Below are 22,977 nucleotides of genomic sequence, written 5' to 3' on the forward strand. Positions count from 1 at the left end.
ATGGATTAAAAGAGTTATAATAATTATTAAATAATGTAAAACAATATTTAATGAATAAATAATGTTTAACATTTGATATTTTACACTTATCTTCTATTAATATTCTTAATGATTATCTTTTAAAACTTTATTTAATTATTATTAATAACAGAAGATGGTTTAATTAATTAATTCATTATTAAAATAGAACAATGAAGAATGTAAATAATTCATAATTAATTTTTCATTTAGTCTAAATTTGAATAACATTAATTACAATTTCAAGTGATTTATCATTAACTTAATATTTTAACTTTATGTTTATTCATTTTTGTATACTTTACATTAAATTTATCACAACAACCATTATAGTTAATGTAATGTTTTTATTAAATTTACTTCTTTTAATCATTATATATAAATTTATAATAATAATTATGTTAATTGTTAATAAATTAAAAGAAATATAATAAATTATCAGATTATTCTTTAACAAAAGTCTTGTTATATTTCATTTATATAATTTGAGTTATTACCAATTTTATAAATAAACTAATACAATCATTTACTATTTTAAATATATAATTCAATACCTCATGATTATTGAATTATATGTTGTTCTTTATTAATCATTTAATTATTTATTTTACAAAACATATTTAATAATCATTATCAATACATTTACCCTCTTTTATACTTTTAATAAAGATATAACCATCTTTTCTTTTAACTTATTATTTAAAATATTCGAATATACATCACCATCATTATTCTCTTCTTTTAATTTAATATACTCTAAACATATCTGTTGTTCATTTTTATATTCAGATTTATTATTCAATTTATCCACTTGTATGTTTTTGATTGTTTTAAAGAGATTTTACACTAAATTCAATACCACCTATCTCATCTTTTAATTTAATAGTTTTAATTAATGTTCAACGAGAGATTATCACTCTAATATGATTCTCATTATAAAGATTCATTTATAAGATTTCTTTTATGAAATAGAATCAATAAACAATTTTTACAAACCAATCAAAATATTGATTTTATTGGTAAAATCAAATAATATATTTAACTCATTCCTATTTAATTTATAAACATAAAAAAATAAAAAAACAAGGTGTGTTTAATATATTTAAACTATTTAAACATAAAATGTAAAATAAGTAAATAAAAATAACAATTATATTTTTAAATTACTTAAAAAATTCGAACCAGGATTTGTATTGATTCTTATTATAAATCGTCAACAGAACTTAGAACTCAAACAACACCATTAAATGTCAGCCAATAAAGTTAAAAAATTACTTGTTATTGGAGGAAGACCAACTATTAATTGGTATAACTTATTTAAGAATACGTCTATTGGGAGTTATACTATTGAAGTTGAATTTACTATGTGGGACGAAATGGTATTAACAAGTTATAGTGATTCTGGTTGTATTATCTCTATTATGCCAAGTAAGTATGCTATTCCAGATACTCCAATGAATACTAGAAGAACATTTCAACCAGATTTCTTATTAATAAGGGGTGCTTGTCAAGGAGTTTATGGACAAGATTGGAGAAATGAGTTGTTGGGATTAATGTATTGTGGAATTCCTTCAATTAACTCATTAGAGTCTTTATATATGTGTTTAGAAAAACCAGTAATTTACTCTAAATTACTTCAAATACATAAACAGTATAAAGAAAAATTTCCTTTAATCCCCCAAACATATTACCCTTCATGGAGTTCAATGAGTTTTAATACTGGATTTCCATTGGTTGCTAAAGTTGGAACAGTACATGCTGGATTTGGTAAAATGAAACTTGAAAATCAAGAAGATTTTGATGATTTGGTTTCACTTATTGCATTACAAAATAAGTACGTCACTACTGAACCATATATTAAATGGGATTATGACTTTAGAATTCAGAAAATTGGAGATCACTATAGAGCATTTCAAAGAGTTTCTTCTTGTTGGAAAGGAAAAGGAATGAACCAAACTGATAATGATGTTCCAGTAACTGATGAATATAAAAGATATATTGATTTAGCTTCAAAAGCTCTTGGAATGGATATATGTGCTTTAGATGGAATTCATGACCCAATAACAAATAAAAATTATATTATTGAATTAAATGATTCTGCAATTGGTTTAGTTCAAAGACATGTTGAAGAGGACCTTAACTATATTAAAGAACTTGTTTTATCCCGCATGAAACAAGTATATAAACTTTAATTTAAAGAGTATTCATTTATTTTTCAGAAATTTTAACTTTTTTATTTTTTTTAGACTTCTTTATATATTTACCTTATTTTTGAAACTCCTTTTCTTTTTCATTTGTTTTTAATTTACTTTCTGTAATTTTGGTTGTATATAACTTGGTAATAAATTCATTAAAATTTTTTAACGCCTCATTTCTTTCTTTTATAGTACTCGTCTCATTTAACCATTTACTTTGATCTGTTCCTTCTAGTACAACTCCAAACTTTTTAATTTGAAGAGAGTGTGAAAAATTTTTATTGACTTGGTCGATGTGTTGTCTAAGATATGTGCCAAAATATTTGTCTTTGCTTATTTGTGTTTCTATTGGACAATTTTCTTTTAACTCTTCTTTAACTTTTTCATAAAAGACACTAAGAATACAACTAATATATGGTTTATTATTACCAATAATCATTGCATTTTTGACTACAGGTATTGTTCTAAGTTGTTCTTCTATTAGTTTGAAAGGAACTTGTTCACCATTACTGGTATAAATAAATGAACTATTTTCTTCAATAAGCTTCACAAACGCAGAAGAAGAATCTTTAAATTTACATACCTTTGCTTTGAACCTGGTATCAAACCCATATTCACCTATCTCACCATCAGAATATCCTCCTGCAACAAGAGCTCCTCCAATAACTAATTTAGACCTTCCCTTAAAAAGAATATTTGCCCCTTTTAATGGCCTTCCAACAGTATCAATCTGTAAATTTTTTTCTCTATTTAAACAACAAAATCCTGTTGTTTCTGCAAATGCTAATCCACAAAATACTTCTATTCCATTTCCCATTATTTCTTTTATTGTCTCTGTTTCAATTAAACCAGAACATAAAAAATATTGTGTTGTAACTAAACCAAGTTGTGATTTTACTTTGTCAAATAACAATCTCTTTGATATTCCAAACCCAACTGGTTTTGATACGTTAACTTCTTTATTGATAATTCCTTTAACCCCTACTTGTTTCATTTTCTTTATTATCTTAGAACTACCACTAATTTCTTTTGCTCTGAATAATAACTTCTCATAAAATCGAGGAACACCAAAAACAAGAGTTGGTTTAAATTTTTTTGCTATTTCTACAAAATGTTTTAATGTTTGTTGGTAAACAGACTTTGATGAAATATAAATTTGATATCCAAATAACATGGGTAAGTATAATGAGAATATACGTTCAAGATAATAAGATTGATGATGACACGCAATATACCTAATAGAGTTACTTAATTGAAACGAATTTTTGATAGCGTTACATTCTGAAATAATATTTCCATGGGTCCATATCACTCCATGAATCCCTTTATCACCTTCTACGAAAACCATTTCAGCGATATTAGTTGGATGAATCTCTTTTTCAATACTTGAGATAATACTGTCATTTATTCTTTGCCCAGAAGATTTAAAATGGTCGTATGACATAAATTCATTGTCAGTATTTATTCCATCAATTAACACACTTTGAACTTTAGTTGAATGGATGACCTCAATAACAATATCTTTGTAATTGCTATCTGTAACAATTTGTACAACATTGGACTGTTTTATTATTTCATCTATTTTATTAACTGGTGTTTTAGGGTTAATATATATTTGATACATTCCCGCTAACACACATCCAATTCCCATTGCATATGATTTCCAGCTATTATTTGTTATGAACAAAACGCCACAACCCTTTGACTCTAATCCAACGTATGCACGAGACATTATTTTAATTTCATTGGAAAATTTTTTAAAACTAACATGAGGCCGTACCTCGTTCTCTTGATAATACATCATTCCATTTAATGAAGTTAGTCCAGTGTAAAGTTGTTGAATTGTACTTCTACCGTCTTCATAGGTTCCATCATACTTTTGTAGTCTTGTTAAATCAGTTTTGTTGATGCCCTTAAATGGGGTAATTACTTTGTTATCTTTTTCACTTTCTTTCCTTCCCTTACTTTCATTTTGGGTTGGAGGATCGCCAATAATAATTTCTTCTTTTTTAACAATTTTTGAAGGTTCATTAGATGTTTCGGTCTCCTCACCTTCAACAAATTTAGGTTCTTCTTCATTAGAGGTAGTTTGTATAGAAGACATAATTAATTGTTGACTAGTTCTTTAAAAAAGTACAAGAATAAAAATGAAAATGTTGTAGTTTATTTAGCTTTTTCTTTCTTTTTTTTTATTTTTCATTCTAAGCAAAATAATATTAAAACAATTAATGAAAATAACACAAAAAAATAAATGAATCAGAAACAATAAAACAACAAAAAACCCTATTATCTGAAAATAGAACTTAATAATGGGTTTGTTCAGTCCATGGGAAGAAGAACACTGAGTCAAAGAAAAGGAAGAGGATCCATTTTCAAATCAAGAAGTCATCACAAATTGGGTGTTGCTCAACATCGTGCTATTGATTTCTTTGAAAGACATTCAACAGTTAGAGGATTAGTTAAATCAATTGAACATGATCCAGGAAGAGGAGCTCCTCTTGCTAGAGTTGTTTTCAGAAATCCAAGACAATATGGACTTGATAAAGAATTATTTATTTGTGCTGAAGGATTATATTCAGGACAATACATTTATTGTGGAAGTAAAGCTTCTCTTCATATTGGAAATGTTCTTCCAATTGGACAATGCCCAGAAGGTACTGTTGTTTGTAATGTTGAATCTAAACCAGGAGACAGAGGAATTATTGCAAGAGCATCAGGAAATTATGCTACTGTTATTTCACATAATGCTGATAATGAAACTACTCGTATTAGACTTCCATCTGGAGCCAAAAAGACATTAAAATCAAATTGTAGAGCTATGGTTGGTATTATTGCAGGTGGAGGAAGAACTGAAAAACCAATTCTTAAGGCTGGTGTTGCTTATCGTATGTATAAGGCTAAAAGAACTACATGGCCAAGAGTTAGAGGTGTTGCTATGAATCCAGTTGACCATCCACATGGAGGAGGAAACCATCAACATGTTGGACATCCAACTACTCTTAAGAGATCATCACCACCAGGACAAAAAGCTGGTAAAGTTGCTGCTAGAAGAACTGGTCTTATTAGAGGAGGTAATAAAGAAGGAGCTGCTGATAATTAAATCAATTTGACTTATTTTTTAAAGCAAATCTTTTATTATATTTTTATTATGATTAATTATAACAATAAATTATTGAAAATTGAAATAGGGTTTTCTAAAATATTAGTATTTAAATCATCTTAACTAAAAAATATAATTGTATTACCCATTACATGGATTACCTCTTTTATTAAGAAGTAATTTAATTCTCAATGGGAAGAAAAATGAATTTTCAAGTAACATAATTATTCATTAATAATTATGTGTTCAAAACTTTCAATAGTTTAATTAAACTTATATAAGAATTTATTACTTTATTCTTAATTTAGTTTAGTGTTTAGTAGTTAAATACAAATACTCCTTTTTAAATAAATAATATTATTTATTAGTTTCTTTGTTTATTTTATTTTTTGTTATTAGTTATTAATACTTTTGAAGTAAAATTTATGTCTTATCTATTGAAAGACTAATACCTAGTACAATCAAACTCTCTATAATTAATAAAATAGTCATCTTGTTTAATTAAAATTCCTATTTTGGTATAAGTTTAATTTAAAGGTAATAGTTTATTAAAGATTATACTCAAAAGGAAGATACCTATAAACCAAGATATGAAAAGATTAAAACATGATTAACCTAAGAAAAAAAAGTTGAATGAAAAGAAATATGAAGGAATTATTTGATAATAACTAAGAGAAAAATAAGCAAAAAAAAGTGATGTAAATAAATAAGTTGAATAATATTTGTTATTTATAAAATTATTTTTATTTTTTTTAATTCCTAAAATAAAGAATGAAAAAAATAAAAAATTTACTTGTTAAAAAATTCTATTTAATTGAAAGTAATTCAAGAAAAGAAGTTAAAGGTTCATAGAAATTAATCTAAACAAGAAAATTTCAAGTTTTATATATTCTTTTAATTTAATGAATTTCATGTTAATATAAAAGGTAAGAAATATAAGTGACATTAAATTTATTTACAGAGTCATTTCAAACATTAAAGTATTTGTAAAGTCATTTGTTTCATTAGATTGAATATTTTGAGATGTATTCATTTCAACTTCGTAGTCATTAAGTTTATAGGAAAATAAAAAAGACTTCATCCCATTGTTTTCTTGTAAATAAGGGTATTCTTCTTCTTGACTATCATTTTTATCAATTTCTTTTACTGACAAATCAAAGAACTTAGACCTTTTCAGTGGTGATGGTCTGTTCATTCTTGAAGTTCACGAATACCCTTGTTTTTATATCAAATAGAAGCATCGACCAATATTAAATTGTGTTAATTCAGATTTTATAACTTATGGTTTACGTTTTTTGATTTGTTTTTTATTCTTTTTCTTATTATATGAAAAATTTGTTCATCTAACAAAGTAGTTTGTAGATGTATTCTTTTCTCACCTAAAAGAGTCTAAAATCATTCACTTTGGTTTTTTTTATTTTTATTTTTCGGAGATTTTAAAAAAGAATTTTCCTTCATCGAAGAAACTATTCTTTACTTTCTCTTTTTATTTTTCCTATTATTTTATTGTTCATGTTACCTAAATTTTTCTTCATTCAATTAACTATTAACTTCTCTTTATTTCTTCAAAATTCTTTATTATTTCTATAAAAATTACAACAAACTTCAATAAATAATTCATATATTATTATCTTATCTGTTATTTATTATTGTTATTAATAACAAATGATAAATGATGTTATATAAAACTAAATAAAGTTTATAAGGAGTTTAATTTATTTAACAGAAAACTTTGAAAAAAAAAAAGAAAAATTCGAAAAAAGGAGAAAGGAAAAAGCACAAAAACCAGAAAAAAACGATTTTACCAAAAAAGAGAATTTGAAGGAAGTTTCAATTAAAATTAGTCAAGAACAGAGATGAAAATTACTATAAACAATAAAATTTAGAATTTTTTCAACCGAAAAATAGGTATTCAGTAAATAATACAAAAAGTTTTTCTTTAAAAACATCAAAATGATGAGAAAAGAAGAAGAAAAAATTTTAATTGATATCTATAAATATTATTATGTCTACTCTTGTAAGAAGAAAACTAGTTAGAAGTAATTTATACACTTGCTTTAACCAATCACCACAAGAAATTAAAATAATGAAAGAAAAGACTTTTCTTCTTCCACAAAAAGTTGATGATAGACTTACTATTGTTTTTGATTTAGATGAAACACTTGTTCATACTCACGTAAATACACAAAGTCTTAGTGATGATTTAATTACAGTAGAACTTCAAGGAAAACAATATTTTGTTTCAGTACGTCCTGGGGCTCGAGAATTATTAAAAAATCTTGTAGGGAAATATGAGTTAATATTATTTACTGCATCAACAGAAAGTTATGCAAATCAAATAGTCAATGACTTAGAACGAGATGGACAAATATTTGATTATAAATTGTATTGTCACAATTGTAAAGAAAAATTTGGACAACTCTTTAAAGATGCTCACAAATTAGGAAGAGATCTTGATAGAGTTATAATATTTGATGATAGTACTATTGTTTGGACAACTTCTGAGAATTTATTTGTTTGTAAACGTTATGAAGGGGGAAATGAAGACAATGAAGTAGAAACAATAAAAAAAGTTGTTGAAGAGTTTGAAAGAACAAGGAGTTCTCAAAGTGTTATCAGGTCTATTTTATAATCTTCTTTTAGATTTTTAAACCTGTACTATATTATATTTTCTTTTTATTTATTTTATTTTATTTTGGATTACTACTAAACGAAGGGATGGGATTATTCTCCCCTGAGCCAGGAATAATAGACTCAGATTCTATTAATTACTTAATTAATTGTTTTTGATTTATTTTATTTTGGATTATATTAAAAAAGAAAAAACAATAAAAACATCAGTAGTCTTTTCTTTGAATTAATTTTCTTCTTATTTTTTTCTAATAATTTGATAAAAATTGGAAATAAATAAGAAGATCAATTTTTTAATTTTATTTAAACTTGGTAATAATAATTTTGATAATTTATTTATTCTTGTTTTATTTGAGAAGAATCATATAATATTTTAGATTGAATAAATATCTTTTTTGGTTCTGTTTTTTATATAATCTATAATTTAAAAGATTTAATAAAAATTATAGAAACATAATAAGAATTATTATTCATACTGTTGTCATTTTTAATAAGTTAAACTCTAACTTTTTATGGGAGAATATAATAGATACTGGAAATATTCTTGAAAACATTTAACTAAAGGAACTTACATTGCTTTTCAATTTTTATTTTTAAATTAATCTCTCCAATTAATGTTCTTGATATAAATTACTTCTTATCAATGTACAGTTTATCTTTAAACATTTATATTTATGAATAAGATTAGTTAATATAACTAAATATTCTTTTAAGACAAAAAGATTAGTGTTATTTCGGTATTGTTGATGAACTGAAAAGATGTTTTGTGTTTTGATATATTAGGTAGAGTTAAATTGTTTGAAAAACCTTCTTTATTAAAAAATATAAATAGTTTTAGAGTTTAAATATGTTATGTAAGTTTTTCATATTGATTAACATAACTAGTTTTATGATTAATCTATGAAATGATATATAAATTATATAAATAAAATTAATTATGAGTGAATAAAAATTCAATAATTATTCTTTTTATTTGTTCAAATTTAAGTTACTGAGATATTATGTTGCAATTAACTTCATCAAATTTAGGAATTATTGGTTGAACTGTTTGTGTTAAATGATCTAAATTAAAGTTCATAGTAGGTGGTTGCATTCCTGCTTTAACAATTGTTTCATCATCTGTTTTATATAATTTAATAGGAGTTTCAGAGAAGAACCTCCTACTATCAGAATCTATTATTACAATGCTAATGAAATATTCAATAGAAAATAATCCTCCAACATTATTATATGACGGTGTTAATGGAACTCCACGTAATGGAATTCTAATTGGAATTTTTTCACCTTTAATTGGTATACCATCCATTACTTCAAAACGCTTAACAATAGAAATACTTTTTTCAGTGTTTCCATTCCAACACTCTTTTCTTACAAGATGAATTTCTATTCCACTTAATATAATTTTGATATTCCGTAATATAATATCTCCTAAAATTAAATCACCTACAGTTTTATAATTTGATTTTCTTAAATGAAGAGAACATTGAATAATTCTATCAACTCTAACTTCACAATTTATTGATGGGCTCAATGGAATTTTTTCAATTGGAAGAGAAACATAAATTTCTTTTTCAAAATATGGACGTGGAGGATATTTAGTATTAATTTGTATCCTAAGAAAGTATTGTAATTTAACTGAATCCCCAATAAATGTTTCATAATTTTTAAAAGGTTGTTCAAAAATAAACGGAATTAATGTTTTCTCTTGGAAGATAATTCCCCCTCTTGATGGTTCAATGTTTTCTTCATAGAATTGATAAGTTTTATTAAGTGGTAATATTTCTATAGTGTTATTTATTTGTTCTTACCTATTTAATGATAAAGTAATACTGATAATAATAAATATATAACAAACTGATTAGTCCAACTAATGAAATAATAATCCCCTGGTGTTGAATTTGTTTTGAGGGGTCTCTTAGTGTTATTAGAACTTTTCCTTTTAAGTCATCACTCTTACTATAAACTAACAAGGATGTTTTAAGGTTATTTCGCATAACATTAATTTTTTTTCTTTCATAATCATTTTCTAATAAAAACTCAAAATCAGCATTCCCAGAAAAGAAATAGTCCTATCATGTCAATGTCAATTGCTCTTTCTGGATTCATGAAAATTACTCTTTTGGATCTTAACAAACCATTTTAGTTTCTTCTATTTTCAGTTCTTTTTTTTTAACAGTCTTTAAAAAACATTTTTATTTTGATTTTTATTAAATTTTCTGTTTTATGAAATGACTATAAATGAAAGAAAAAGTGAAAAACAGTAAAAGTTAAATGTCATTATCTCCACACTCAAACGTCATGTTTCAAATTGCTGAAAAAGATATTTCTTTAATTCAAAAGTATATCAAAATTCCTTCTTACCAAGATTTGTCTTTCTTAAATAATGGAACATATTCAATTCAATCAATTCATTGTGCTTTTTTCATTGACTGTTCATTAAGCGCAAAGAGGCATCACCATGAAATGCTCCAACATATATACAGGATAGTAAGTCCTCCTGTTCTTACCTCAAATCATATTATCCATGCCTTTTATATTCAACCAACAGACAATAAAGTTCCAATAATCTATCGTGTCTATCAAAATGTTCAACAATTTATTTATGAATTACAGAGAATCAAGTATTATGATGTTTCACCATTGCCTTCATTTTATGAGTTAGTAAAAGTTATTGTTAGTGGTATGTCTGAAATATTTTATTCTTTACAAGTGTGTGTTCATTTATTAATCTTTTATGAAGAATGTATCTCTTCTTCAAACCTTGGAGTCTTATTACCTTTACTTGAAGTTTGTGGGAAACAAGGAGTTACATTCTTATTTACAATTACTTCATATAATCAATCAATTGAATATGCTGAATTCTTCTGGAATGGATTAAGTCAATTAAAAACTACAATTTCTATAAAAAGTACTGACGAGTATGGTGTGACAACAATTAGAACAGAAAAGGTTAACCCATTTATTCCTATATCATTTAGACCACCACTATTAACTAAACAAGATTTATCTCTTATCCCACTTGATATATTACATCTTTATCCATTAGATCTAGAAGAAACAGAGACTATTGAAGGACTTATTGTTAGTATTGAACCAAAATATTTTTTAAATGACCAATGTTTTGAATTTTATTCAAGACCATTATGGTATCACGTACAACCAACAGTATTAGTTAAAAACAAATATCCATTTGCTCGTGGTGGTATTAGAAATGCTTATCATGGAATTAATAAATTAACAAAAAAAAAGATAGTACTTAAAGATTTCATTGAACCAACATTTACTTCATTAGTTAAATACCTTCATTCTCTTGAATTAAATTGTGCAGTTGAAGAATTGGCATCCGAATTTAATCAGGTTAATACTTCTTTTAAAAGAATCAACTTCATTCCAACATATTTATTTGTTGAATGTGACCAATGTCTTATTGGAAAATCAGTTTTAAGTTATGACGAACTAATGATGGTCTGTAAAAAACAAGTATATTTTGTTGAACCTGAATTAAATGGTGAATTTGTTAAGTTTAACGATAATGATTATTGGGTAAATTCTGAAATGTATAGTGCTACAGCTCAAGCCTTTTCTCATTGGACATATTTCAGAACTGCTAGAAGGTTAATTGTTGTTGACTTACAAGGAGTGGTTAATAAAGAAAAGAATGAATATATATTAACCGATCCAGCAGTTCATCATGAGTCTCTATCAAAATATTTTTTTTCGTCAACTAATCTTGGACAAAATGGGATTGCTCATTTCTTTGAGTCCCATGAATGTAATTCTGTTTGTAAACAACTAAAGATAGGAAAGTATATCCCAGGCTATGATAAGAATAGTGAGCCAATTTACTCTGAATATGTTACTATGTTCCCAAAACGATCAAAATAATTTTTCTCTTATTAAGAGATTTTTATGATTTATATAACATTTTTAAGAAAAGAAAAATCAAAAGAATTGGATAAATTCAATTTCACAAAATAAGAATATTCTATTAAATAAATTCTTCTAAAGTATTCCTTGTTGATAGTGTTCTGTTCTATTTAATAGATCTAAAAAGAATCTTTCTTTATTAACAAATTATGTTTATATTATTAAGTTTAATTGCTTTATGTTATGCTGAACAATGTGTCCATGATGAGTTTGAATTATGCACAAGTAATAATTGTAAAGTTACTTGGGACTTTGTTCTTTTAGTTACAACTTGGCCAGGAGAATTTTGTAAAACTAAATGCTGTGATATGCCAACACGTCTTGGCCAAATGACAGATGGATTTTCAATGCATGGATGGTGGCCATCATTTTCTTCTGGGTCTATGCCAGCTTGCTGTAAGTATACTACAAGTCGTAGTGAAGTTCAAAAAGTAATTGAGTCTGATCCTGCTTTGTTAGATGATATTGCATTTTACTGGCCATCTCTTTCTCGATGTCATTTCATTGAATATGAATATGACAAACATGGAGTTTGTTTAACTGATGTATATACTGGAGAAAATGGAGTTAAAGATTATGTTAATGCTGCAATTAAATTACTTAAAAAAGCTGATGCATGGAATGTGTTTAAGAGTGCTGGTGCTGTTGCTGATGGTAAAACTAAAATTAGTAAAAAAGTACTTCTTAATGCTCTTGCAAAGAAAATAGGAGTTGAAAATGCTGCATATTTTAGATGTTCATCAAATTCTGTTTCTGAATTAAGATATTGTACAACAGTTCTTTCATCAGACAAAGCAAACCCAATGTTCCAACGATGTACTGATAAAGTACTAAGAAAAGATAATTGTGGTGATGAAATTACATTTGCTCCACAATTACAATTAACACCAACTGGTTGTGATTATTAAATTTAGTAAAATCATTCTTTCTTTTTAAATTTTTTAATTGGATTTAATTTTTTCTTAATAAAAAAGAAAGAGATTATATTAAATAATTCCTTCAATCAAAATACAATTACTTAAATATAAACATTCGGTTGTATATATGGATGTTGAAATTTAGAAATTGATTGGAACCGTTGTGGTAGTGTGATTGGTTGTTGGAAATAACTATCATCTTCAACAGGCTTAAACATAAGTTTATAAATTGGAGAACTTCTTCCTTGTTTCATTGTTTCAGTCATATTTCCTTGATATTTACTTTCAATAGACTTATCACTATTATCAATAAGTGTTGAAATTTGAGGTTGGTTATTTGATTGAACTTGATTAGAAATAGAATGTGAATCTAGCTCTTTCATTCTTTCACTTGTAATATCATAAATTCTATCTATCATTGGTGGATTTATTTCCATTGAAATACTAGAAGATGGAATTTTTGGGTAGTCATTAAAATCATCATCTGGTATATATTTTGTAGTATATGGATTTTGTAATGGTAAATCAATAGGATTAAATGAAATAGTTTCAGGAATACCTAATTTTTGATTTTCTTTTAATGGAACTGTATTTTTAAAATATGGAATTTGTTGTAATATACTCATTAGAACTTCATTTCTTACTTCAATCATTGTAGTTTTATATGGACCTTTTTTAAATGTTTTAGTAATAACACTATTAACAGCTCTTCCAATATTATTTATTTGTACTGTATCAATAATGATTTTTTCATTCAATAAAATGTCAGTAATCTTTTCCATTCTCAATGTTTTAAATGATGATTTAGTATATCTTCTTTTTACCTTGTAACCATGTTCTTCAACAAGTTTTAATAATCTGTTGAATGTTAGTGCAGCACGATTTATATCTTTATGTCTACGTGTTTGACGAATTTTCTTAATGTTTGGAGCAGCACTTCTTTCTCCTTCATATCGTTTAGAACAAATTTCTTCTATTTCTTCACCAAAATTAAGTGATTTACCTTCATAAAACAATTCTGTCACTATTAAAAATTGTACTGTTTTAGCAGCAAGACGTTCTGGATGTTTGATTTCTATTGAATAACCTAAATAATTTAGTAAAGCAATTAACACTGCTTGTTGAACTGCTTCGAATGATTTTGACTCTCTTTTGATTTCAGTACTAGAGATTGATTTGACAAAACTAGACATAATTAGTTGAAATTGAAATAAATGAATTTCAGTTCTTTTTGTAATATAGGTTTTTTTGTCTTTTTTTTTTTTTTAAAACTTCCTTCACGAAATCTATTTTCAAAATTAATTTAATAATTTATTTAATTTATTCTTTTCTTTTTTTGGATATTTCTATTATTTCTTTTTATTTTTGTGAACTACTTTTTTTTTCTTGTTTGAAAAATACTTATTTTTGTTATTATGTATTGTTTTTTCCTTTGGAAATTCTTCTTTTGAACAAAATTCTTTTAATATAATTTTAGGATTTATTCCTGAAAATTGAAGTCAAGTTCCTTAATAACAAAAATATATTTATAGAATGAAGATAAGAACAAGATAATTTAATGATTAAATTAAAAATAATTGACAAAGCGGAGGAATAACTACAAGCCCAAAATGTAATTGTGTACGCCTGTTTATATATTATTTTTTCAGTTAAAACAAAAAACATAAATTGGTTTAATTTGTTTTTTTTTTTCATCTTTTTTACTTTATTAAAACTTATATAGTCATTGTTTATATTAAATGACTGAGACTTGTCTTTTTAATTGGTTAAAAGAAAAATATCAAGTTGAAATAAAAAAGACTAGTCTTAGTAAAAACATTAAATATACTGATGAAAAGTTAGTCCAAAGTTTACCTCCACAACCTAAATCTATTGATGATATAATTAAAAAATTATTTCCTAAAGCAAAATTATTTATAACTAATATACATAGATTTACAAAACCAATTTATTGTTATTCAATTCTTGAAGGAAGTCAGTTTCAGTTAAATAGTAAATTTAGTTCTATGGTCAAGTTCTCTTCTTCAAATAATAATTATCAAAACCTTTATCTATCATACAAAAAATCAACTATCATTAAAAAATTGACACAAATAGCTAATAGATTAGACCAAAAAGCAGAAATTACAACTACTTCTATTCCAGGATTAGTAATAACATACCCTGAATTTTATATTCAGTTATCTATTGACAGATATGAAGGATATTATAATTATTTGTTATTTGAATCTTATAAAAAATTACATCCATCTATTTCTTTATTATTTGATTGTGTCGATCTTATTCACCAAGACTTATTTCCAACAAATCAACACCTTTCAACATTAACTAGAGTTATGGTTGTTCATTTTCTTCATAGTATTGGAATTCATTCTCTTCAAGATATTAATTCTTGTAATTCTCCTAATCATATAATTCATACATATAAACCATTATGTACTCTTCAAAAAGTAGAATGGAGTGAATGTCCTTATTGTGTTAATAGTTCTATCCCAAAGGATCTTTCTCTTGGAAAGTTATTAAATCAATACTTGATTTATTACCTTAATTTTGATTATTCTACTCAACGAATAGTAACGTCTCCTTCTTTTTATGCTGATAAACCACAGATATCAACAAATATTGTTTTTTCAGTTCTTCCACCGTTTGTCCCATGGGTGTTATTAAGTACAGCAACAACTACATTTGAATTACAAGATATGTTATTTATGTATAAAAGTGTTCAAAGATCTTTAACAACTACTGATAATCAATTTTCTTTATCTAACATTGAATCAGATATTATTATCAGTGAAATTGATGTGTATGATACTGTCATGATTTATTCACTTCCTCAATATTTCCAGACTAAAACACTTCTTTCAATTTTAAATGAATCTGATATCAATGCTGAGTTATTAATTTTTAATCCAACATACATATCTTCATTTTGTACCGAGTCTGGAGTTATCTTTCTGCATTTTTCTTCAGTTCAAGAAGCTACATATTTCCATTGGATTCTTCCATTTCCATTTAAACGTTGTTATGTGTCTTCATCAATTTTTGCATCAAAACCAAATGGTTCATTTTATATAAACACACGTGACCCATTATTGTTTTGATAATTGATTTATAGCTTTCATATCTTGTCATTGTTCATGCTTATTAAAGCTTGATAATTAATATTACAAGTTATTAACATTTCAAATACCTTTCTTTTGTTCTCAAGAATAACTTTATTTGATAAGATTCTCTTGTGCAACAAAAAAACTTTAAAATATTAAGAGTTTATATATAAATAATTTGATAAAACTCTTAGGCATAAGTTCAAAACAAATTAATAAGATTGTAATTCGTATCAAGAAAAAATTTAGAGTAGTATTTAAAGTAAAACTTAGGAAGAATTAAAAAATTTGGTAGTTTAACTAAAACTCTCAGACTAAAATTATTTTAATACTCCTTTCGATTGAAAGAACAGTTATATGAAAAAATAATTTTAAATCTCTTTTCAATAAGTACTAACATGGTTTAGTAAAATTTTTATACAAACAGTAGAAAGAAAAGGATAATAACATTATACTAAAACTTTTTTTCTTTCTTCAAAAACAATAAATAGAACTTGTAAAAATTGATTGAATATGAGTGAGTCAAGTGATAATGAAATGAATGAATGGGAATTAAATGTATTAAAGAATGGAATGCTTGGAGAAAAAAAGCAAGAGAATATTATAACTTTGAAAAATGCACAAATGAAAGAATCAGTGAAGAATTGGGATGATATTCTCAGTTATTTTGATAATAAGATTGAAAGGTATAATCAAGCCAATGAAAACTCTCGACAAAACATTGAAACTTATGTTAGTCAAATAAAAACAACTCAAATTCATTTAACTCAAAATGAAAACAAATTACAAGAATTGACACAGTTATCCCACCAACAAGATTTATTAAAAGAAATTATTCACGATGTCAAAGTACCAACAGAAAAAAAGGTGAAAGAGTTAGGTGTATTAGAAAAGAAAGTAACTATGATTTAATGTAGTAGTGATTCTTATGATAAAATAAAGTTTCTACACCATGTTTAATTTTTTAAATTCATCAAAATAATCTCTTTTCTCAACTAAACATTTATTTGTGAATAATTTCATTTTACTGTTTAACTCGAACAAACAAGTTATAGTTAAAGAATAAATTAATTTTTTATTAAAGAAATAAACTATAACTGCACTATTATGGGTGTTGTTTGTTATATTAAAACAATAAAAAATAAAAAGAAAATTAAAGAGAAGTTAGTTAATAAAAGATTGTCAAGTATTTTTAAGGTGTTAATTTTTAATTCATTTAATTAATACTTCTCTAAATCATTTCAACTTTTTAAATTAAAACAAGAAAAATTTGTTTTTAGTTGAATTAATAAATGATAAGTTTTTGAAGTATAAGTTTTAGATGGTCACAATATCACTTGGTTCTTCTAGTTCTTTCATTGTTAGTGGGTCTAGGTCTGTTAATGTTTCAATATTATTTTGTGACTCTACATCATTATAATAATTCACTACAAATTCCTTGATATCTTTATAGTAACAACTAGCAATAATAATTGCTAATAATATTGAAAGCCAATCAGAAAGAATAGCAATTGCTAAGAATGAGAATGAACAGTATTACTAGTTAAATAAATAAAAAACAAACTTCCTTTTAAAATTAATTTACAAAGTAATGTTATAATGAGGTTTACTGTTAATATTAATTTTACTGATTGTATTCTTGATCTAATGAATGACATAGTAAAAGGGCATAGTCTTACAATATAATAATAAGTAATAACATGTATAATATAGCATATTAATGAAAGTGTATGAAAAATATTTTTTAATGAAGTATTTTGTATAAAAATTTCTACCAATAAAAGAATTCCAACACAAAACAAAGCAATTAAACTTCCTTTACAAGGGACAACAACTGGACTAACCATAGCAACAAAATGAGGTATAAAGATAAAATGAATGAGGTACGATAATCCAAATATTAACGGAATAATGAAAACAAGTGAAAAGATGAATAAACTATTATATAATAATGATTCACTAATTACTTGTGTGAGTTCTTTTTGTGTTATGTTATGTACGTTTGGTAATATAACAAAAAGTAAGAATATACAAATTGAACCAATTAATAGAAGTGGAGTATTTTTGATAATTATTTTCCAATTCATTATTATTTAAAATGAATAATTAGTTATAAGAATTTTCATTTTTAGTTTTTTCAAGTTATTTTGTTTAAATGAATTGTTAAAATATGGTAAAAAAAATATAAAAAAAAAAAAAAGAAAAATTCACCATTCTTTATAATTAAAAAAGTTATATTAATTTTTATTCCATTTACTTTACCAATTAAATAAATATTTGATTAACACTTGACTAGTTTGCAAATTATTTTTATGAGCTAATATTTTTTAGTTATGAACTCTTTTGTAACTAGTTTTCTTTTTTGATTGTTTTCCATTAATTTTCTTTTGCATTTCTTCTTGTAATTCTTCTTGATACCTTTCTCTATTTTTTTCTTTTTTAATACGTGCACGTTCTTCAATAAATTTCTTTTTCATAATTTTTTCTTGGTCTTTTACTTTTCCTCCTTTGGGTCTCTTTTTTTCGTTTCTTATTTGTTTCTTCTGTGCACCTTTTTCTTTTTTAATTTTTTCTTTTACCTTTTTATTAGTTAATAGTAATACTTTAATTTTACTTTCTAATGAACTATTCGTTGTGTTTGTAGTATTAGCTAATAAAGATGTTTTATTGTTTTCAAGTTTTTCTGAATGTTTTTTGGTAATCGCTTTCTTTTTCTTTTCTACTATTTTCTTTTTTTTAGAAATGGGATCTTGAGTAATGATAGTGTTATTAGTGATTTCTTCAATACCATTATCAATGGTATTGTTTTCACTTACTTTCAATTGCTTTTTGTGAATGAGTTGATGAGTCTTTTTGTTTTGTTGAGTGTCATTTGTTTTTATTATACTTGTTAAATTTTTAGTTTCTTTTGTCTGATTGTCTTTATTTTTTTCTTTAAGACTTCTCTTATGTTTCTTCTTGTTTTTACTTTGAATAAATTCATTTGAATCTTTAGTTGAGTTGGTTTCAGTAGTACTACAGTTGGTTTCATTACATTCTAAAGCTTGACTAAAAGTTAAAAAAAGTGAAAGAAATATTAAATATTTCCACAACATTCGATTGAATAATACTTAGTTCTTGTAAAACCTCAATAAAATTCTTTTAAAATTTTTTTTTTAAAACATTAAATCCTCTCTTTCATTTGTTTTTTATGAACTTCATTTTTTTTTTAGTTCATGTCTTCTGAAGAAAGTATTACCTTATCTTCATGTTCATCTACATCAACAGCATACTCTGAACAAATTCAATTAGTAATTGCAGAGACAGACATTTTTGGATTCTTTGCATTTGAAGTTGACCCATTATTCCTTGTTGCACAATACCTCCAAACCGAGTCAGATTTTATCAACTTTATTCAAATATCTAAACGATTTCAAATTGTCCTCAGTTATTTTCAATCAAATCCAATTTCAGTTAAATCACTTCGTTTATTTCCACAAATAAAAACCCAATATCTCTTTAACAAGAACGACAAAAAAATTAAAGAAGTTTCTAATTATGTTTATCGTTGTCTATTAACACATACAGAAGCTAAAAAAATGAATAGTTCTAATGTTTCTTTTAAGAGAGTTGTTTTCAAAAAAGATAAAAATGAAAAGAAACATCATATTCCTAAATTAACTACTGACCTTGCTGATTGTTGTTTTAATAAAAGTATTTATCTTAAAAGTATTTTAATTCCTTCAACAGTAACTTCGCTTGGATCAGACTGTTTCGCGGATTGTTCTTCATTAAGCAAGTTAGTCTTATGTTCTTCATTGATTCATCTTGGTATTTCTAGTTTTGAAAATTGTAAATCTTTAAGACACGTTGTACTCCCTTTATTAATAAAAGTAATACCAGATAATTGTTTTAAAGAATGCACTCAGTTAAAGGATATTGTTCTTCCTTCTTGTATAACTCGAATTGGACATTCTTCTTTTGAAAATTGTTTGTCATTAACTGAAATTATTAACACTTCAAACATTATTGAATTGGGTCAAGAAGCATTTAAAGGATGTCACTCTTTGAAACAATTACATTTTTCATCTTCTCTAAATTATATTGGTGTGTCTTGTTTTGATGGTTGTGACTCAATTAAAATCAACCCACCACTTCTAAGTTCATTAAAATGTATTACTAATAAACAAAGTTTGGATAATAAAACTCCTTCCTCTAAACATGTTGTATTAACTCCTGATGACTGCATTGAAATAATAGAAGAAATTCCATCAACAATAAATGTTATTGGAAGGAATGCATTTAAATATATTATGCCATGCCAAATTGTTTTACCAAATAGCATTACTCGAATTGAATCTAATGCGTGTAATCAATGTACCCTTTTAACTTCAATAATTTTTTCAACATCATTAAAAATCATAGAGTCTCGAGCATTTATGGGGTGTTCTCATTTAAAATCTATTTCACTTCCAGCTTCTATAGAATCGATTGGAGATGAAGCATTTAATGATTGTTATGAATTAAGTTCAGTTGTAATAGAAGGTTCTCCATGTATTGGATATCATGCTTTTTCTCATTGTAATGAACTTCAAACTATTTCTATTCCACCATTCTCTAATCAAAATACTAATGATATCTTTTTTGGTATTAAAATACCTTCAAAACCTTGTTGTCTTGTTTAGTGTTAATTTGTTAATAAAAGTTCAATTACATTTGGTCGAGCTGAGACAAAATCTTCTGCATTTCAGCTTGAACTTTTGCGGCAACTTGTGGATTGCTTGATATTGAATTTGTCAAATTTTTCCGTACATTTTCTGAGATTAATTTGATATCACACTCATTTGGTTTAATGACTTCAATAATTTCAGGAGATTTATTAATAATAATGACTCCATGATTTTCAATTTCAGTAACATCAACTCCATTTTCGTTTAGAGGTTTTCTGATTTGTTCAGCTTGATCTTCTTCTAATTTCTCCATTGAAATTGAGTTCAAAAGTTTTTATTAAAAAAACAAACAAATAATTTTTATTTAATAACCCTTTTAGTTTTTTATTGTTTTCGGATGTTTTAAAAAGTTATTATGAACCAAATATGAGTTATACTGAACGAAGATACCACAAAGATATATTAAAAACAAATACCACTCTCAATGTAGGAGAGTTGACTACTTCTAGAATTGAAGAAATAAAAAAGTTTACCGATCAATTAAATGCTTATTCAGGCAACCGAACAGTACATCAAGCAGTTCCAAGACATCTTAGAAGAAGACAAGCTTCACATTTTTGTCATGTACTCCCTCACAGATTTATTGCTAATGCATTGAGAGAGAAAAAAAAGAATGAAAAAGAAATGAAAGACAATAAAACTGCAGCACAGAAAATGCAAAAAAAGATTAGAAGATCAAGAAGGTCATTAAGAAGAAACTTCAAAGAATATTCATGGGGAAAAAGTCAATATCTTATGACACATACTTGGCACGCTAAAAGGTGTCATATGAAAGAAATGTGGGGTGTTAAAATTGCTAATGAAAGAAATGACAAAGGATTAAGAGTACTATTAAACGCAGCTGAGAAAAGAAGTGTTGTTTATGATCAAAGTTATTATGTTGAATATGAATTAGAAAATAATCAATATAATAGAGAGACATGTATAAAGGTATTACAATTAAATGAAATTATTAACAAAAATGAATGGAGAATTTGGATTGCAAATACCACAAAATTTGGACCAATTAAATTACTTTTAAATGAAAAAAGAATTGTTATTTTTGTGCATCCAGTAAGTAAAACAGATATTATGGAGGCATTTGATAAAGAAAAAGTTCAACTAAAGTTAATGCAAAGATTAGGAGTATTTGAATTAATTGGAAATAATTGTCATCGTTCATTACTAAACTCTTTTGACTTTGTTGAAGAAGAAAAAGGAGTAGAAGTTTTAAGAAGAATATGTGAACTTCCTCCAGAAAACACACCAAATGGGTCTATAATTCCATTAAAAATTAAGATTGCTGATATCAATAATCCAATATCACAATTTTATAGTAAACCTGATAAACAAAAAGAATCAATAACGAAATTAACTACTCATAAGGATTTGTTTAATGTTATTTCAACAGAATTAGTTTCTCAAACACTAGAACAAATAATTAATTTAAGTGATGTTTCATCATTTAACAATTATTTAGAAGCAAGAAAAGTTATTTTAGAACAAAAAGAAATTCCTTTGTTATTGATGACAAACAAAGTTAATGCATCAGATGGTAGTCATTTTTCTTCTGGTTATTTTCTTATTGTCCCAAGTTTATTTGCATTAACTTGTTGGAGAAGAATAGTATGGCATTGTGTATTACCATTAGCATTAAGTGAAAGAAAATACTTAACATATGAAGCAGGACTAATGACTTATCCTGATGATTATGTTGACATTGAATATTCACAACAAATAAGTGAAGAACAAAAAGGTATTTTAATAAAACAAGCTAATATGAAACCTAAATCAAAAAAAATGAATATTCAGATGTTCTCTGTTCAAAACCAAATTCCATGGGAAATGAATTGGAAAGGATTTAAAGTTATTCGTAGAAAAGAGTTTATTCAAAATGAACAAAAATTTCATTTAATTCAAGACAGCCAAAACAAAATTATTAGATTTGAATTAATATCAATTAATGGAACTCCTGAACGATTTGCTTATGTCCATATACCAGACCAACAATTACTTAATGAATTTAAAACAAGTTGTTGTATTAAAATAGATCAATTAGATGAAAACGTTATCGGTAGAATTATCAAAGGAGGTTACTCATTAAAAAGAGGATCAGGTTATGGAATTGGATTTATTTATTTAAATAAATACAATGAAATTACTAAAGATCATAAAGAGTTTGTTTTTTTTTTTTCTTTTTAAAGTTTAATGTTAGACTCTAATTTTATTAGTTTAATATTAACCAATGGAAACATTCTTGTTTATTATAGAAATGCATTCTCAAAACATATTCATCTTGGAATTCTTTCACTTCTTCCATAATTTAAGTTCATTTAAAATGAAAAGAAACTCCATTTATTTAAACTAATTAGATTGAATCTTTTTTTTATTAATTTT

General features: G+C 25.5%; 13 protein-coding genes across 13 annotated transcripts, besides 34 other annotated features; 9 read left to right on the forward strand and 4 right to left on the reverse strand.

Annotated features, from left to right (window-relative positions):
* Window positions 1-14: 14 nt before the first annotated feature.
* Window positions 15-148: a sequence feature (AT_rich).
* Window positions 149-158: 10 nt separating this feature from the next.
* Window positions 159-186: a sequence feature (AT_rich).
* A 176-nt stretch (window positions 187-362) lies between these two features.
* Window positions 363-457: a sequence feature (AT_rich).
* A 59-nt stretch (window positions 458-516) lies between these two features.
* Window positions 517-566: a sequence feature (AT_rich).
* A 34-nt stretch (window positions 567-600) lies between these two features.
* Window positions 601-646: a sequence feature (AT_rich).
* Window positions 647-1,068: 422 nt separating this feature from the next.
* Window positions 1,069-1,101: a sequence feature (AT_rich).
* Window positions 1,102-1,110: 9 nt separating this feature from the next.
* Window positions 1,111-1,195: a sequence feature (AT_rich).
* A 70-nt stretch (window positions 1,196-1,265) lies between these two features.
* EDI_190690 (synapsin-2, putative) lies at window positions 1,266-2,210 on the forward strand (the record flags this gene model as incomplete). Its single annotated transcript, XM_001733806.1, has 1 exon — window positions 1,266-2,210. The coding sequence occupies one exon, from the start codon at window positions 1,266-1,268 to the stop codon at window positions 2,208-2,210; it is 945 nt and encodes a 314-aa protein (XP_001733858.1).
* Window positions 2,084-2,111: a sequence feature (AT_rich).
* A 73-nt stretch (window positions 2,211-2,283) lies between the features above and the next one.
* On the reverse strand, window positions 2,284-4,317 carry EDI_190700 (AMP dependent ligase/synthetase, putative; the record flags this gene model as incomplete). The annotated part of the gene is made up of 1 exon (XM_001733807.1): window positions 2,284-4,317. The coding sequence occupies one exon, from the start codon at window positions 4,315-4,317 to the stop codon at window positions 2,284-2,286; it is 2,034 nt and encodes a 677-aa protein (XP_001733859.1).
* A 222-nt stretch (window positions 4,318-4,539) lies between these two features.
* Window positions 4,540-5,313, forward strand: EDI_190710 (60S ribosomal protein L8, putative; the record flags this gene model as incomplete). The annotated part of the gene is made up of 1 exon (XM_001733808.1): window positions 4,540-5,313. The coding sequence occupies one exon, from the start codon at window positions 4,540-4,542 to the stop codon at window positions 5,311-5,313; it is 774 nt and encodes a 257-aa protein (XP_001733860.1).
* Window positions 5,314-5,343: 30 nt separating this feature from the next.
* Window positions 5,344-5,387: a sequence feature (AT_rich).
* A 266-nt stretch (window positions 5,388-5,653) lies between these two features.
* Window positions 5,654-5,721: a sequence feature (AT_rich).
* A 291-nt stretch (window positions 5,722-6,012) lies between these two features.
* Window positions 6,013-6,129: a sequence feature (AT_rich).
* A 791-nt stretch (window positions 6,130-6,920) lies between these two features.
* Window positions 6,921-7,018: a sequence feature (AT_rich).
* A 30-nt stretch (window positions 7,019-7,048) lies between these two features.
* Window positions 7,049-7,109: a microsatellite.
* A 176-nt stretch (window positions 7,110-7,285) lies between these two features.
* Window positions 7,286-7,320: a sequence feature (AT_rich).
* EDI_190720 (carboxy-terminal domain RNA polymerase II polypeptide A small phosphatase, putative) lies at window positions 7,319-7,945 on the forward strand (the record flags this gene model as incomplete). The annotated part of the gene is made up of 1 exon (XM_001733809.1): window positions 7,319-7,945. The coding sequence occupies one exon, from the start codon at window positions 7,319-7,321 to the stop codon at window positions 7,943-7,945; it is 627 nt and encodes a 208-aa protein (XP_001733861.1).
* A 24-nt stretch (window positions 7,946-7,969) lies between these two features.
* Window positions 7,970-8,008: a microsatellite.
* Window positions 8,009-8,101: a repeat region.
* Window positions 8,102-8,231: 130 nt separating this feature from the next.
* Window positions 8,232-8,285: a sequence feature (AT_rich).
* A 63-nt stretch (window positions 8,286-8,348) lies between these two features.
* Window positions 8,349-8,415: a sequence feature (AT_rich).
* Window positions 8,416-8,526: 111 nt separating this feature from the next.
* Window positions 8,527-8,547: a sequence feature (AT_rich).
* Window positions 8,548-8,852: 305 nt separating this feature from the next.
* Window positions 8,853-8,919: a sequence feature (AT_rich).
* A 13-nt stretch (window positions 8,920-8,932) lies between these two features.
* EDI_190730 (vacuolar protein sorting-associated protein 26A, putative) lies at window positions 8,933-9,938 on the reverse strand (the record flags this gene model as incomplete). The annotated part of the gene is made up of 2 exons (XM_001733810.1): window positions 8,933-9,726; window positions 9,800-9,938. The coding sequence occupies 2 exons, from the start codon at window positions 9,936-9,938 to the stop codon at window positions 8,933-8,935; spliced, it is 933 nt and encodes a 310-aa protein (XP_001733862.1).
* A 184-nt stretch (window positions 9,939-10,122) lies between these two features.
* Window positions 10,123-10,160: a sequence feature (AT_rich).
* A 55-nt stretch (window positions 10,161-10,215) lies between these two features.
* Window positions 10,216-11,829, forward strand: EDI_190740 (elongation factor 2 kinase, putative; the record flags this gene model as incomplete). Its single annotated transcript, XM_001733811.1, has 1 exon — window positions 10,216-11,829. The coding sequence occupies one exon, from the start codon at window positions 10,216-10,218 to the stop codon at window positions 11,827-11,829; it is 1,614 nt and encodes a 537-aa protein (XP_001733863.1).
* Window positions 11,830-12,020: 191 nt separating this feature from the next.
* On the forward strand, window positions 12,021-12,779 carry EDI_190750 (ribonuclease 2 precursor, putative; the record flags this gene model as incomplete). Its single annotated transcript, XM_001733812.1, has 1 exon — window positions 12,021-12,779. The coding sequence occupies one exon, from the start codon at window positions 12,021-12,023 to the stop codon at window positions 12,777-12,779; it is 759 nt and encodes a 252-aa protein (XP_001733864.1).
* Window positions 12,772-12,867: a sequence feature (AT_rich).
* A 22-nt stretch (window positions 12,868-12,889) lies between these two features.
* Window positions 12,890-13,981, reverse strand: EDI_190760 (uncharacterized protein; the record flags this gene model as incomplete). The annotated part of the gene is made up of 1 exon (XM_001733813.1): window positions 12,890-13,981. One exon carries the CDS (start codon window positions 13,979-13,981, stop codon window positions 12,890-12,892), a length of 1,092 nt encoding a protein of 363 aa, XP_001733865.1.
* Window positions 13,982-14,073: 92 nt separating this feature from the next.
* Window positions 14,074-14,216: a microsatellite.
* Window positions 14,217-14,338: 122 nt separating this feature from the next.
* Window positions 14,339-14,367: a sequence feature (AT_rich).
* A 160-nt stretch (window positions 14,368-14,527) lies between these two features.
* Window positions 14,528-15,889, forward strand: EDI_190770 (uncharacterized protein; the record flags this gene model as incomplete). The annotated part of the gene is made up of 1 exon (XM_001733814.1): window positions 14,528-15,889. One exon carries the CDS (start codon window positions 14,528-14,530, stop codon window positions 15,887-15,889), a length of 1,362 nt encoding a protein of 453 aa, XP_001733866.1.
* Window positions 15,890-16,030: 141 nt separating this feature from the next.
* Window positions 16,031-16,072: a sequence feature (AT_rich).
* Window positions 16,073-16,405: 333 nt separating this feature from the next.
* Window positions 16,406-16,804, forward strand: EDI_190780 (uncharacterized protein; the record flags this gene model as incomplete). The annotated part of the gene is made up of 1 exon (XM_001733815.1): window positions 16,406-16,804. One exon carries the CDS (start codon window positions 16,406-16,408, stop codon window positions 16,802-16,804), a length of 399 nt encoding a protein of 132 aa, XP_001733867.1.
* Window positions 16,805-16,953: 149 nt separating this feature from the next.
* Window positions 16,954-16,983: a sequence feature (AT_rich).
* A 30-nt stretch (window positions 16,984-17,013) lies between these two features.
* Window positions 17,014-17,050: a sequence feature (AT_rich).
* Window positions 17,051-18,067: 1,017 nt separating this feature from the next.
* Window positions 18,068-18,098: a microsatellite.
* Window positions 18,099-18,108: 10 nt separating this feature from the next.
* Window positions 18,109-18,141: a sequence feature (AT_rich).
* Window positions 18,142-18,219: 78 nt separating this feature from the next.
* EDI_190790 (uncharacterized protein) lies at window positions 18,220-18,987 on the reverse strand (the record flags this gene model as incomplete). The annotated part of the gene is made up of 1 exon (XM_001733816.1): window positions 18,220-18,987. One exon carries the CDS (start codon window positions 18,985-18,987, stop codon window positions 18,220-18,222), a length of 768 nt encoding a protein of 255 aa, XP_001733868.1.
* Window positions 18,358-18,480: a microsatellite.
* Window positions 18,764-18,863: a microsatellite.
* Window positions 18,988-19,021: 34 nt separating the features above from the next.
* Window positions 19,022-19,061: a sequence feature (AT_rich).
* A 46-nt stretch (window positions 19,062-19,107) lies between these two features.
* Window positions 19,108-20,556, forward strand: EDI_190800 (uncharacterized protein; the record flags this gene model as incomplete). Its single annotated transcript, XM_001733817.1, has 1 exon — window positions 19,108-20,556. The coding sequence occupies one exon, from the start codon at window positions 19,108-19,110 to the stop codon at window positions 20,554-20,556; it is 1,449 nt and encodes a 482-aa protein (XP_001733869.1).
* Window positions 20,557-20,872: 316 nt separating this feature from the next.
* Window positions 20,873-20,912: a sequence feature (AT_rich).
* A 55-nt stretch (window positions 20,913-20,967) lies between these two features.
* EDI_190810 (uncharacterized protein) lies at window positions 20,968-22,902 on the forward strand (the record flags this gene model as incomplete). Its single annotated transcript, XM_001733818.1, has 2 exons — window positions 20,968-22,757; window positions 22,812-22,902. 2 exons carry the CDS (start codon window positions 20,968-20,970, stop codon window positions 22,900-22,902), a joined length of 1,881 nt encoding a protein of 626 aa, XP_001733870.1.
* Window positions 22,710-22,730: a sequence feature (AT_rich).
* Window positions 22,903-22,977: the final 75 nt, after the last annotated feature.

The sequence above is a fragment of the Entamoeba dispar genome, genomic scaffold (genome assembly GCF_000209125.1).
Source record: "Entamoeba dispar SAW760 scf_1105229457801 genomic scaffold, whole genome shotgun sequence".
Lineage (NCBI taxonomy): Eukaryota > Evosea > Mastigamoebida > Endamoebidae > Entamoeba > Entamoeba dispar.